Source organism: Sorghum bicolor, chromosome 3, assembly GCF_000003195.3.
Source record: "Sorghum bicolor cultivar BTx623 chromosome 3, Sorghum_bicolor_NCBIv3, whole genome shotgun sequence".
NCBI classification, from domain to species: domain Eukaryota; kingdom Viridiplantae; phylum Streptophyta; class Magnoliopsida; order Poales; family Poaceae; genus Sorghum; species Sorghum bicolor.
In genome coordinates, this window is record NC_012872.2 from 7,487,349 (window position 1) to 7,500,272 (window position 12,924).

At 42.0% G+C, this 12,924-nt stretch overlaps 1 protein-coding gene across 2 annotated transcripts; it reads left to right on the forward strand.

Moving 5' to 3' along the window:
• On the forward strand, positions 8,458–12,151 carry LOC8065875. Of its 2 annotated transcripts, XM_021455148.1 has the most exons (7): positions 8,458–8,676; positions 8,743–9,121; positions 9,265–9,728; positions 9,819–10,322; positions 10,774–11,154; positions 11,255–11,460; positions 11,568–12,151. In XM_021455148.1, the coding sequence occupies exons 2-7, from the start codon at positions 8,805–8,807 to the stop codon at positions 11,814–11,816; spliced, it is 2,121 nt and encodes a 706-aa protein (XP_021310823.1). In that variant the 5' UTR covers positions 8,458–8,676; positions 8,743–8,804; the 3' UTR covers positions 11,817–12,151. The 2 variants fall into 2 exon arrangements, with proteins under 2 accessions (XP_021310823.1, XP_021310824.1); XM_021455149.1 differs by having other exon boundaries at positions 8,458–9,121; positions 9,265–9,710.

Consider the following 12,924-nt stretch of genomic DNA (forward strand, 5'->3'; position numbering starts at 1 on the left):
AAATAAGTTTCATAACAGTTAGCTACTAGTCGTGTGTTTAAAAAATATAGATATATATCCGGACATGTACTATGACGTTTCCCTTAGGCATATACAGGAAGAGAATGGTGGTTTTTGAATAAATACAAAAACAATAGGCTGCTAAAGAGAATCCACAAATTTATTAAGGTGTAGTGGCTGAAACCGCTAATCTGCCCTCTTAACTGCCGTACGAATTACATGTGATTCGATTCTTTTAAGATTCACAACGCTTTGGTAGTTGAGGATTTAGGTTACCATGTACCGATCGAGCCATGCACGCAAAGACCGGGTATATTAAAAAGCTAGCTTCACACCATGGAAGAAATTAACCTGTGTAGTAACGATACAAGAACCAATTTGCATTATCATATGGAATAGTTTTATGTACGTACTTCTACTCTAGCAACGTTTGTAATTAAATTTGTACGTACATAGCTGCGCCAATGATCGACGAATCCTCGGGTACTTGGTACCCCAAAACAGTGCTGACAATAATGTTAGGATCTTGTTTTTATCATTTGCGTAAGCCTAACCATGTTTAAAAGAACTGTTACACCTAACTGCAAATTCAATGGAACTTGGACCATCCAGTACATAGTACTCCCTTAGAAAGAAGGCCGTTGAAGAGTTTAAAATCTGTCTCGCAAACAGTGGCGAAACTAGAGTAAATTAGAGGGGGTGCACTTAGCTTATGGGTGCATAGACATCTTCCGTGAAAATGCATATATGGTGAAATTTTTGACCTAATCACTATTTTTATAATTTTTGGGTACATATGCATTCCCTATTTAATAGGTAGCTTCACCCTGCTCGCAAAGCGAAGGGCACTATAGAGTTCTACTGCTACGCCGAGCTATTGCCATACTCCGTGCCAGCAAGAGTCAGGCACACACTCCCTCCACCGTGGTTGGTTTTAAATAAAGGTTGTGTGTGTTTATCCATTTGTTAAGTTTACACCGTAGTTAATGCAGTTCTTTTTTGTTTGCACATATAGGGGTAATACAAACCATATTCTATTTCCTTGGTACTCCTTTATTTGGGAACAGAGTGAGTACTCTGGTACCCACAATGCAGACTTTATCATAGAGTCTAAAGTTATTTATTACCTCGAATAATATGTGGACTTAGAGTCTAAATAAGATTTGGAGTCTTATTTTTTCTACATCTTTCTTCAATAAATATGCTGCCACATCAGCAAAAAACCATAAATAATATGTAATTAATTGTCTTGGACTCTGTGATAGAGTCTTGCATTGTGAGTGCCCTTATATGAACCAAGAGTGCTAGCAAATCACGGGTCTAGATTAGCTTTTATGCCATTGGCCCTCAGCGGCTTTTGCGCTCTTGTTCTCTCTCTAAGAAAAAGGAGGGGAAATACCGAATAGGCTAAGCTCTTTTTTAGGAAACTAGATACACTAGCTCTTTTTTATCTAATTATTATCACTTTTGGCTTTTGTCTTTTTTGCTTTCCTAAATGGGTGTTTCATAGTTGTTTCAAGAGAGACAAAAAATAAGAGGTATATTTTATACTTGTTTCAACTAAACAACTCTCAGCTTTTCCACAGCTCATAGCCTATAACAACTTTTTCATAACTCGCAACCCACAACAGTTTTCTCTACGAACATAACTCAAGTAATATCATGAATTAACAGGATTCTCGTATTGATAGCTGATAACCTACAACAACTTTGCCAGCTCGTAGCCCACAACAGTTTTTCCCCATGGACATAGCTCAACCAAACAGATGACTAATCAATTTGCTTCTTTTCATTTGTTAGCAATCTCAAGCAAAAAAACCAAAGAAGTGATGTTATCGTGAATATGTTAATTTTCTCAAAAAATAATAGTTGTTTTAGAAAGAGTAAAGTTCACTAGAGCCCTCAAACTTGTTCGGTCTTAATATTAACCTGATCCCTAAACATGCAAATCATCCATTTAGGTTCTCAAATTTGTTCTTTTTGTGTCATACTAGTCGCTAAACTCACAATCACCTATTGAGGTTCTCAAACTTGTTTCGTAGTATCATCTTGGTCCTCTTCCTAAGGAGCTGTCCTCCATCTAGTATGACTCTGGCAACCCATGTGGATCCTCATCGATGATAACAACATCATCTATTTTTCCTCTAAAAAGAACACCTCTAGTTTTAGCAATGTGTTTGCTGGGTGTTTTGAACTCTAACATCAACTCTCTTGCCCTCCTTAAACTACCTCTTGTAGATTGCTTGTTCACATAAAGCAATAAACGAGATTTGCCCACCCTTGCGTATCTGGAACGGATGTTCATCAACAATGTCTTCAGTTCTACCTTCCCCAAATCCTCCTTATCCTCGTGTGTGGGCATGACCTCTTATCACATACCCTATCACCGCCCCAACAAACATCCCTAAAGTTCAAGTTTTTAGATTCAGAAATTTCTGGTTACAAAATGTTGATTTCCTCTATCCTGTCCTCCTTGCCTGGTCATCCGTTTCTCTATTTGTAGACACTGACGTTGTAAGTTTAAGGATGTTTGTTGGAGCATCGACAATAATGGGTATGTGACTAGAGGTGATGCCCACAAGTGAGGATGCTATGATATGTAAAATAATCGATATTGCCTCTGATGCATTTCAAGTACAAATCTATCAATACAAGTTTTAAGTCCTAAATTTATATGTACTAAGTATAATTGTTATTCAATGTTTATAAAAGCTGTTTTTTTCCTATTCAAAATACGCTTATTATTCTTGGACAGAGGAAATATTAATTGCATACGCCTTATAAAAAGAGAAGCCCATATAACTTAATTTATTTTAGACCATAGAGTTATTAATTTGCTAATGGCAAGCCAAATTGAGTAAATGTATATATGAGTAACAGATTTAACCTAAGCTCGATGTACATCCGTTGCAAGGTGACATATAAAATGTGGGAGCACAAAGAGAGGAACCATTAGGTATATCAAAGACTTCTAGACCCAAACTTATTTAAAGCAATATTTTTTTACACAGGGTGCAAACCAGCAACCACTCAAGAGAATGAATCTAGCCAGGATCGAGAATGACTATGACCCGCTCTGCATATAATAAACTCATACGTAGTTTTTCTATAGTTTATTTCGACATACGTGGATCGCAACAGCTAAGCCATGACATAATAAGCCCGACCAATATGGCAATGTGGCATTTGATTAGGGCGGTCCAGTTGCATCGTGCATTGCATCCGGCGCTCCAGCCCGGGCGGTACTCTGGTTTTGGCAAACCAGGCCACTTGGCGATTCTTTACCGGCGCCGATTATATTTGCGAGGGCGCGTGGTCTCCACAGGGTCTGGCCACGTGGCATCGCCGAATATCCAGCTGCCTGGTATAAATGTACGTATAGAAAAATTGGGTAGAAATTTACGTATACCAAAAAGATGCTAGCTGTGAGGACCTGCCTCAGGATCATGCATGGGAGAGGCTACGCATGAGAGAGTGCTCTGGTCCTCCAAAATTTGTAAACTAGTTTTTGTTTCAACTGTAATTTATGCTTGTTCAGTTCAATCTAAGAGGATCAAAGAAGATTAAGGGGAATTTTATTACCCCCTACAAGTCAAAAAAGGCCCCATCCCTGAATCCCCTCTAATTCTTTGATTGAAGATTAACCGAACAAGCCTTAAGAGAGGTGAGAGCGAGAAATGACCGCATATGAACTTTGGGTGTTCTAGACAAGTCTATGCAAAAAAAAAATACTGGGTTATCAATTAGATTCATGCTGCTACAGTTTCACTCATGATACCAATACAACTTTCAAAATCCAAAATATTTCATCCTGATTTTGGTTTCTTAATTAGATATACATGTTTTTTTCAAAAAAAAAAAACTACCCCATATTCATGTGCATTAGAGGGGAAAGGAAAAGAAGGTGGCAAAGGCAATTTGGTCAGAAGTTGTTCTTCATAATAATGTAATATACTCCCAAAATTACCTTTCTGTGTGTATACGTTATTTTGTGTATATAAGTGAGTGTCTGCTTGTGTTCTATGTAAATAAAAAGGGGCCGAAGTAACCCTTAAAAATAGCTGATGATTTCTACAAATTTTTGCCGACGTCCATATTTTTCTGTGTCCCCAAGGCGGAATTGTGCTTCAAAATTCTTCGGTGTCTGACAAAACTTTGTCCTCCATATTTTCTGGGACTTATTCCTGGTCTAAAGGGAATATTACTGCCCCAGCAGCATGGGTCATGTGCGGGTGCGTGTTCGCTATATGCATTCATCGAACCTAGTAGCTTGGGAATGTACCAAGGGCTAGCAACTGGGTATACCAATAACTATATATGTGGACCGTAAAGGAATCCAAGGCACTTGCCACGAACTCTTCTTTTTTGGACAACTTGTTCAAAACTTGTGTGCTGAGTGCAATGTGCATCTCATATCATCAAAGTTGTGATTAGAGTAGGGATAATCTAACATATATATATCCTAGCCATATATACATTGGGTTTTTGAAAGGTGGGAAAATGGTTGATCGATCCGACACTTGCTAGTAGGACTCTACTCTTTAACCCGGTGTTTTGGCACTTTCTTGTTGTTTCATGCTGATTATTTTATTTTATTCCAAATGTTCATTGGTTACGGCGGAAAATGTTTACCATGACCACAGGTACGGTTCTCACCATGGTCAATATCCGAGCTCAAATCTCTAGCTGTAACTGGTTTGCCAACAGGAGAGTAGATATATGGATTTTTTTTAGGTTACGGAACCTTTAACATAGAATAAAGTTGCGGCCACTATATAACACGACGGTACACACGATCATTAGAAATAAAATAAAATAAAAGAGAAAGAAAGAAGAAAGAGATCAAGTATGCTCTAAACAAATAAGATCTCATACTCAAGATACACCAACTATAGTAAAAAAACTTGACAGGGTACTCCTATTATCTTGCGTGCACTCTAGAGAAATGGTGATCAAAGTCCATAAAACTATGTTGCACGTCGTAAAAAAAGTGATAGAGTGCTTCTAAACCATTTCACATGTCTATAAAGTCCACCCATCAACCAATTAATTGTTACCACATACCGTAAACACAAAAGATATTACCTCGCATTGTTTTTGTGCATTAAGCTCAGCTATACCATTTTTCTCTAATTCGATGTTCGGCCATATATATATATTCCTTCTGTCCCTAAATAAATAGATTTTTATTGTTGTCTTAAGTAATTTTTTTTAAAACTTTAACTGAACTTCTAGAATAAAATATTAAGATTTATAGTATTAAATTAGTATCATTAGATTTAACATAGGATATATTTTTATAAGGTGTTCATTTTATGTTATAGATATTGTTTTTCTTTTCTATAAAGTTGGTTAAACTTAAAATGACACAAATTCTAGGAATTGGTCAAACTTAAAATGACATGGATTCTAGGAATTTATTTATCGGTAGATGGAGGAACTAGCCCAACAACTCATGCATACTTCTGCCCACCAAAGGTTGGACAAGGTAGTAAAGTAATTAAATACTAAAAATCCATTTACAGCAACACTACTAAAAAACCTTCGTCCTCGCAGCGCAATACCTGGCAAGCCAATGGTTGCACATCCCACTTGACATACCACGAGAGGGTTCCCTTCTCGATGTATATTTCAGGACCAAAGGTGCGTACACTAGTAGAGAGATAATTGTTGATGTGCACTGTCGATCGCGCACATTGTGTGAGTGCGTGTGTAAGTAACAGCAAGGAAGTCTCACCTGCTATGTCAAGTGAGATGTGCAACCATATTGCGAAAGCAGGGGAGGGACATGTGAGACCCAGTAATGTGCTTCAACTTTGGCCCAAAAATAAAAACTGAACCGGGCATTGGCCCATATATGGTGACTAGTTTGCCACTAGAGCTGATATGCATGGATCTGTATCGAGATGGGCTGTAAACATGATTCACACGTATCTGGCTGTCCAACCGTGTTCGAGCTGCTAATCCCTTGTCAATTAGTTGCCAATCTTGGGAATTTTTTTTATTTTTATAAAATGTTCCTTTGCAAAAATAATAGATCCACTCAAAATTTAGCAAATTAAGTCTCATAGTAGACTCCAAAACATCAAGATTTACACTTTAAACCAACTGAAAAACAATCTTTCAAGTCAAAACCAGACCACCTAATTAATTTTAGGAAATCACATCCTCTAGTAATTATGAGGTTTATTCTTCTGAACGCCGTAAGTCTCTCATCTAGACTTCAAATTAGGCATTCCACATATGAATAGTATTTTGTCAATGAGGTGTACATAATGGTGTAGTCGATTTTGTAATTGAAGATACTCATAGAAATCGAATGATTCGGTTTTGTGAATCCAAATGACTTAGTTTTCAAGGTTGTCCAATGTTAATATTTTTTGTTATCACCAGTTCCGAATTATCCACTCTTCTACTATGAAAAATAATTTGAATTGTCCCTTGATGTAATAAATTAGCTATCTCTACTACTGTGGAAATTACTTAAAGCGACCCTTCAATCTATGTCTACACTAACAATCAATCTTTGCCATTATGAAAAAATAACCTAAAGCAACCACTAAATCATCATCTAAATAAACCATCCGTGCATTCTCAAAAAAATAACATAAAGTACCACCATATATGCTTTCAAATCATCCAGTTCTATTTCTATCATGTGGTCCATTAGCCTCTGATGTGATTCTTGTACTCCTCAAATATCTTGGTTCCAATACTCTTCAAATACCCATTAGATCCTTAAACTTAAACTTGTTGTGTGTGTTACTTAATTTTCACTAGCACAAAAGAAAAGATTTTCAGAGATGGACATTTTTTTTTATTTTTAGAGATGGGCAAGCCATCCGACTCTAACCAATGGTCATTATTAATGCCTTTTTGCAGTGGTAGTTGGCATACCCATCGCTAAAAATTGATTAACCTACTACTTAGAAATAACAATTCCTTACCACTATATCAAACACAATAATAGGATTCTGTCTTTTTATATAAATATTTCATAATCTTATATTCAATAACTTGTCTACTACATTAAATTAAATGAAAAAGTTTCAACTGTAAAGTTTTATGTCTTGTAATGTGTCTCCATACAAAAAATTTGAATATCAAAATATGTAAATTTTTAAAATATTTGAGACACTAGAAAACTCCAAATCAAAAACTTGTCAACAACAAACAAGTAGATCAGGTCAGACACTACAACTGTAGTATTAACTATGTGAAACCACTTATAAATTCTAAATTTTGAATTTCAAAATCTATGAACTTATAACACATATTTAGAACTCTCAACAACTTCAAATAAAAAAACTTTTCTACTACAAAGTTGTAGACTATATTGAGCATGTCAATTATTGAGGTTGTTTAAAAGTTTTAAATTTCAAAATCTATGAACTTAAAAATAGTTTGAGACTCTAAACAGTTTCAAATAAAAAACTTCTCAACTACAAAGTTATAGATAACATCGAGAGTTGTAATTTTGATATAAAGTTGTTTTTTTATCCAGATTCATATAAAAAAGTTATAGAGGCGGCATCTTAATTTGACTATCTTTGTTAATCAACTTTTTAAAATGAATCAGAATGACCACATTTTTATTAGCAATTTTCATAGATGGATATCTTAAGATGTCCACCTCTAAAAATCGATTTATAGAGACGAACATCTTGAGGTGTCTGTCTTTGTTAAAATTGATAATTAGTGTAGACAGTCTTCTTAGGATGCCTACCTCTCTGAATGGTTTTTAGAGGCGAACAACATTTGTCAGGAGGCCGTATGCCCATTTATAGAGGCGGTCTGTAGATGTGCTCGCCTCTATTAAATATTAATTAGAGAGGTTGTCTCTTAAAATCGTCATTGTGGTAATTATCCAAATCACTTAGACGTTGATTCGTTTGCAATGGTCCAAATCACCTTGATGTTGATTCGTTCTTCCTTGTCATTGGCATATATTTGGCATGGGACCAGCATTACGAAAATACCCATGCACCAGCTTCCTAGGATGGATGCTCTCCTTGACACCATGGTCACCTGCCGTACTTCAAGGCTACAGCAACAACCAGGTTATATACACATATCCGTCCATCATCAAACAAACAAAAAGAAAACAAAGAAGAAGATGCTGGTAATAATCAAAGCGCGCGCGCAGATGTCAATCATGATCACATTATACCAAAACCCCAGCTGATGAAACGCATATCGCATATGGGCTTACCTCGTAATGCAAGGCACTTGATCCAGGGCCTGTCTGCTGCTGGCTGGCCTCTCTCCCCCTCTCATCTCATCTCACCACCAACATAGTTTACCGATCTCGCTTTGTACTAACAAGATCTCGCTTCCTTCCGGCTTTTTCCTCACGTCATTTTCTCATCTTTATATCACGTTGGGACCCATGCATGCGCCACGCCATCCTCCAGCTTTATGCAAGCAAACCCTATAAGCTAGCTTTGTGTGTCTCCCTCCCCAAACCATTTGCTCGCCACCGAGCTCATCTCATCTCATCTCTCACCGCCACTTTCCTTTCCTCTCGAACAAAGCAGGTGGTGGCGCGGCTGGCCGCCGTGTCTGTCTGTTGTGTCTGTGTGCACCATCGGCGGTTCGAGTTGGGCTCCGTGTCCGTCCGTCTCTTTTATCCCGGCCAGAACCAGAGAGAGCTTCCTCTCTGACAGAGCGCCTCTGTCTCTCTCTCTGTCTCTCTGTCTCTCTCTCTCTCTCTCTCTCTCTCTCTCTCTCTCTCTCTCTCTCTCTCTCTCTCTCTCTCTCTCTCTCTCTAGAAGATCGATCACACTCTCGGCCAGTCTCGGTAGATGCGCAACAATGCGAGCGGCAGCAGCTGGTGTTCCCGTGTGGCGGTGCTGCAGCAAGTGCTTGGCCCGCAGGCTTCTCCTCATGGCTTCGGCTTCGGCCTCCACCAGCACCGGCTTGGTGGTGACGCTTCTTCTTCCTCCGGCGGCGGCATGGAAGAACCAGCTGGTGCAGTGATGCCGGCGCCGCCTCTCCTCCTCTTCCGCGCCCTCGCGTCGCTCAACCTCCTCCTGCTCGTCGGCTACCTCCTGCTCCTCCTCCTCGCCAAGCTCTTCGCTCGCCTGCACCACAGGGCCACCGCCAAGCAGGACCGGGCAAGGTACGTAACTGGTGGCTGTCTTGCTGCCGCACCTGCATGCACCGCCGTCACTTCGCGCACAGATCTTCGACATGCATGCGTGTATTGTCCGTCGTGGTCACACGCACTTTTCTTTTGTTCTGTATCTATGGCCGTGTTTGCAGTAGTCGGTATGATGGCCGCTGCGACGACCACCGCACGGAGGCCATGCAGGCCGCCGATGAAGCAGAGTACGCCGCCGCCGCCGATGTCGTCGGAGGACAGCAAGCGGACACGCTGTTCTGGTTCGACGAGGCCGTGTTCGAGGACAGCACCCTGCTGCTTGGCGACGAAGGAAAGGATCACCATCACCTGTACGCCGCTACAGAAACTGCACGTTGCTTGCAGGTGGAGAGCAACTTTCCCGTGGAGGAATCTGCCCGCATCTCGCCGCGCAACCTGCAGAGCCACCGAGTGGATGTCGAAGCCGAACCGACGCAGCAGGTGCACCAGGAGGCCAAGGGCGGCATCGCCGTCGTCGATGTCCCGGCGACGACGTTCCTGGAACCGGAACAGCGGATGAGTGCTCCTGCTCCGGTCGCCGTACCACCGGAGAATGTCTCCATCGAAGGCAATCAATCTCTTAGAAGTTAGAACAGATGCACTCTGTCTCTCTGATCTTTATTCGTTTCATCTTGATCTGACGCATTGTATGTCATCGATCGTCACCTGGTTTCAGGGGACAAGCAGCAGGAAAGCAACAGATCAGGAGAAGACGCTCTTCGCGACGCCGACCGTGCCGAACACGAAGAGGAGGGCCAGCAGGCCGGGAAGAGCTTTTCTGATGAAGGCCAGCATGACGTGAAGCTGTTCGTCAACAACCGCGCGCTCGCCGACACCAGGAAGCTCCTGCTGGAGGGCGGCGTGGTGGCCGGAGGAGGAGGAGGAGGAGGAGCGAAGGCGGCGCAGCTACAGGACGAGAACGAGAACGACGACAAGCAGGAGGACAAGAACGGGGACAGCAGCCGGTACGGCGCGTCGACGCTGACGAGCGAGTCGACGTCCAAGAGCTCGGTGGAGTGGCAGAGCTCGACGGTGACCAAGGACTCGGAGACGGAGTACCCTTTCTCGTCGTCGTCGCGCCGGAGCTCGGCGCGGTGGGAGTCGTACACGCTCTTCCGCAAGTACGACGAGGACATGGTCTACTTCCACCGCGTCGGCGCCCAGAAACTCACCGAAACAGGTACACGGTCGTAGCCTAGGCAAACAAGAACAAACTGTCTCTTTTTTTGTTTTTTCCTATCAGAAAAATAAAAGTTAGAGCAAAAAAATGATTTCATTTGTTCATATATAAAAACCAGTACGTTCTAAAAAAAATGTCAAGGTATATATCATTACCACTCATTACCTTAGAGGCTTAGACTAGTTTTCTTGACAAAAAGCTTAAATGACGCGCGATTCCTGTAATCTGCGACGCTTTGGTCGACATGTGGGCTTGATCAAGAACATTTGTTTAACACATTTCTTGATGCACGCACATAATCTATTAAATCTAATCCTACTAACCTACTCTATTCCAAAAGATGAAAAGAATCAGTGTTCATGTTTACTTTAATTAATCTATTGCATTTCAAAGCATGCATATATACAACATTTTGTTTTTGATTGATTTGCAATTGATTTGTTCCCTGCAGAGTCGTTCCGGTCGATCAAGTACCAGCCGCGTTCCATGTCGGAGCGGATCGTGCAGAAGCTGACGCCGAAGCCGAGCGCCCCAAAGCCGATGGGGCTGCGGGACCCGTACCCGGAGCTGGAGCGCGCGTACGTGGCGCAGGTGTGCCTGACGTGGGAGGCCCTCAACTGGAACTACACCAGCTTCCGGCGGCACAACGGCAGCGACGGCAACATCGCGGCGCGGTGCTGCCCGGCGCGCGTGGCGCAGGAGTTCCAGCAGTTCCAGGTGCTGCTCCACCGCTTCATCGAGAACGAGCCCTACGAGTGCGGCCGCCGCGCCGAGGTGTACGCGAGGATCAAGAACTCCACGCCCAAGCTGCTCCTCGTCCCGGAGTTCAGAGGTTGGTTTTTGGGTTGGTTTGGACACTACTGCTCTGCTCATCATCATCATCTGCTGGCGTATGTACTAGCTCACTGATGCATGAATATGTATGATTGCAGACGAGGATGACGAGAAGGATGATCTGATATCGGCAGTGCAGTTCCTGCTGATACTGGAGGAGTCCATCAGGACGTTCATGGCGTTCCTCCGCGCCGACAAGAGGAGCCACTACGAGATGTTCAGAGAGATGGTGAAGAGGAGGGCGTCGGCGAGGAGCGCCGTGGATCAGACGCTAGTCGTCACACTCAAGAAAGCCAACAAGAAAGTGAGTTGCTGATGATCACGTGTCCTGCTGTGTTTAACACATTACATTCCCATCAGTTATTATTATATTTTTACTGATGGCCGCCGGCGATATATATGATTGTTCAGAAGAAGAGCCGGCTCAAGGACCTGACGCGGCCGCGGCGGTGCCTGAAGAGGACGAGGCTGAGGGAGGAGGAGGAGCTGTCCATCCTGCTGGGCCTCATCGACCTCAAGGTGGTGGCGCGGGTGCTGCGCATGCCGGAGATCACCGACCAGCAGCTGCACTGGTGCGAGGAGAAGATGAACAGGGTCCGGATCGATCTGGAGGGCAAGCTGCAGAGGGACCCTACCCCTCTTTTCTACCCTGCACATTGACAGCGACGGACCTGTGCTGTCTGCTGCTGGTGCTGGTGCTGGTGTTGGACAACAACAGTCTTGTGCAATAATCTTCTAGTAGCTCTTTTCTTTTCTTTTTTTACTTTTTTTTTTCGTATCTTCTTTTGTCCAAGATATGTAGTAGTGGGAGAAGGGAACGAAAGATAAAGTTGCATTGCATGCATAGACATGAGAATATGCATGGCACTTAGCCTCATCTAGTACTACTGTAAAAAGAGAGATCACAGATCGATGATGTTATTGTAAAGGCACATACTATACATACATATATACACTAGAGTAATAATAAATAAATAAATAAATAAAATAAATAAGAGACCCACATCTTGTAATCGGACGCATGTGGCAACAGTGACAATGTTTAGACGATAGAATGTAGGGGTCCAGTGATCGTGACGAGCCATGGTATATGTATGCATATTCATTTGCGTTTGTGACAGACCGCCCGTGCATTGCACACTGCATTGCATGTAAAGCAAAAGGGCTGAGGTGGTGGAGGATGGAGACAAAGACGGCTTTGAGCCTTTGACGTCGTGCTTTCGCTTTGCTTTTCCATGTGTCTTTGCTTTTATGGGACCTTGGATCGGATCACAATCACACGCAGGATTAGGATGACCAAATGCCACACTAGGATTTGCTTCCACATTCCGGGATAAACTGCATCATCCATAGCCTCTCTCTCCCTCCTTTCTCCATATACCTTTATGTCATCCAGAAAAAGCTCTCTTGCAAACTTATCTTCGTGGTACATTTCGTTTGCATCAAAGAGAACGCACCAATATATATTGGCAATATAATTCACATGCCAAACATGGCAATGATCTTCTCACCAAATAACATTTGGCTGGCAAGGGAAGCACTTTGCCACTTTATGAATTTTGGGAACTCCTCTAACTCATCAACGCACCATATCTAGGGGCTTCAATGTTAATTTTTATTGGAGATAGACTTTGACATGTTTAGTGCACTCACAATGCAAGACTCTATCACAGAGTCCAAGATAATTAATTACATATTATTTATAGTATTTTGTTGATGTGGCAGCATATTTATTGAAGAAAGAGGTAGAAAAAAATAAGACTTCAAG

Bases quoted from the DNA above. Each gene is read 5' to 3' on its own strand.
- LOC8065875 (XM_021455148.1), top strand. From the start codon at position 8,805: ATGCGCAACAATGCGAGCGGCAGCAGCTGGTGTTCCCGTGTGGCGGTG. The intron at 10,323-10,773 runs GTACACGGTCGT...TGTTCCCTGCAG, and splicing joins CCAGAAACTCACCGAAACAG to AGTCGTTCCGGTCGATCAAG. The intron at 11,461-11,567 runs GTGAGTTGCTGA...ATGATTGTTCAG, and splicing joins TCAAGAAAGCCAACAAGAAA to AAGAAGAGCCGGCTCAAGGA.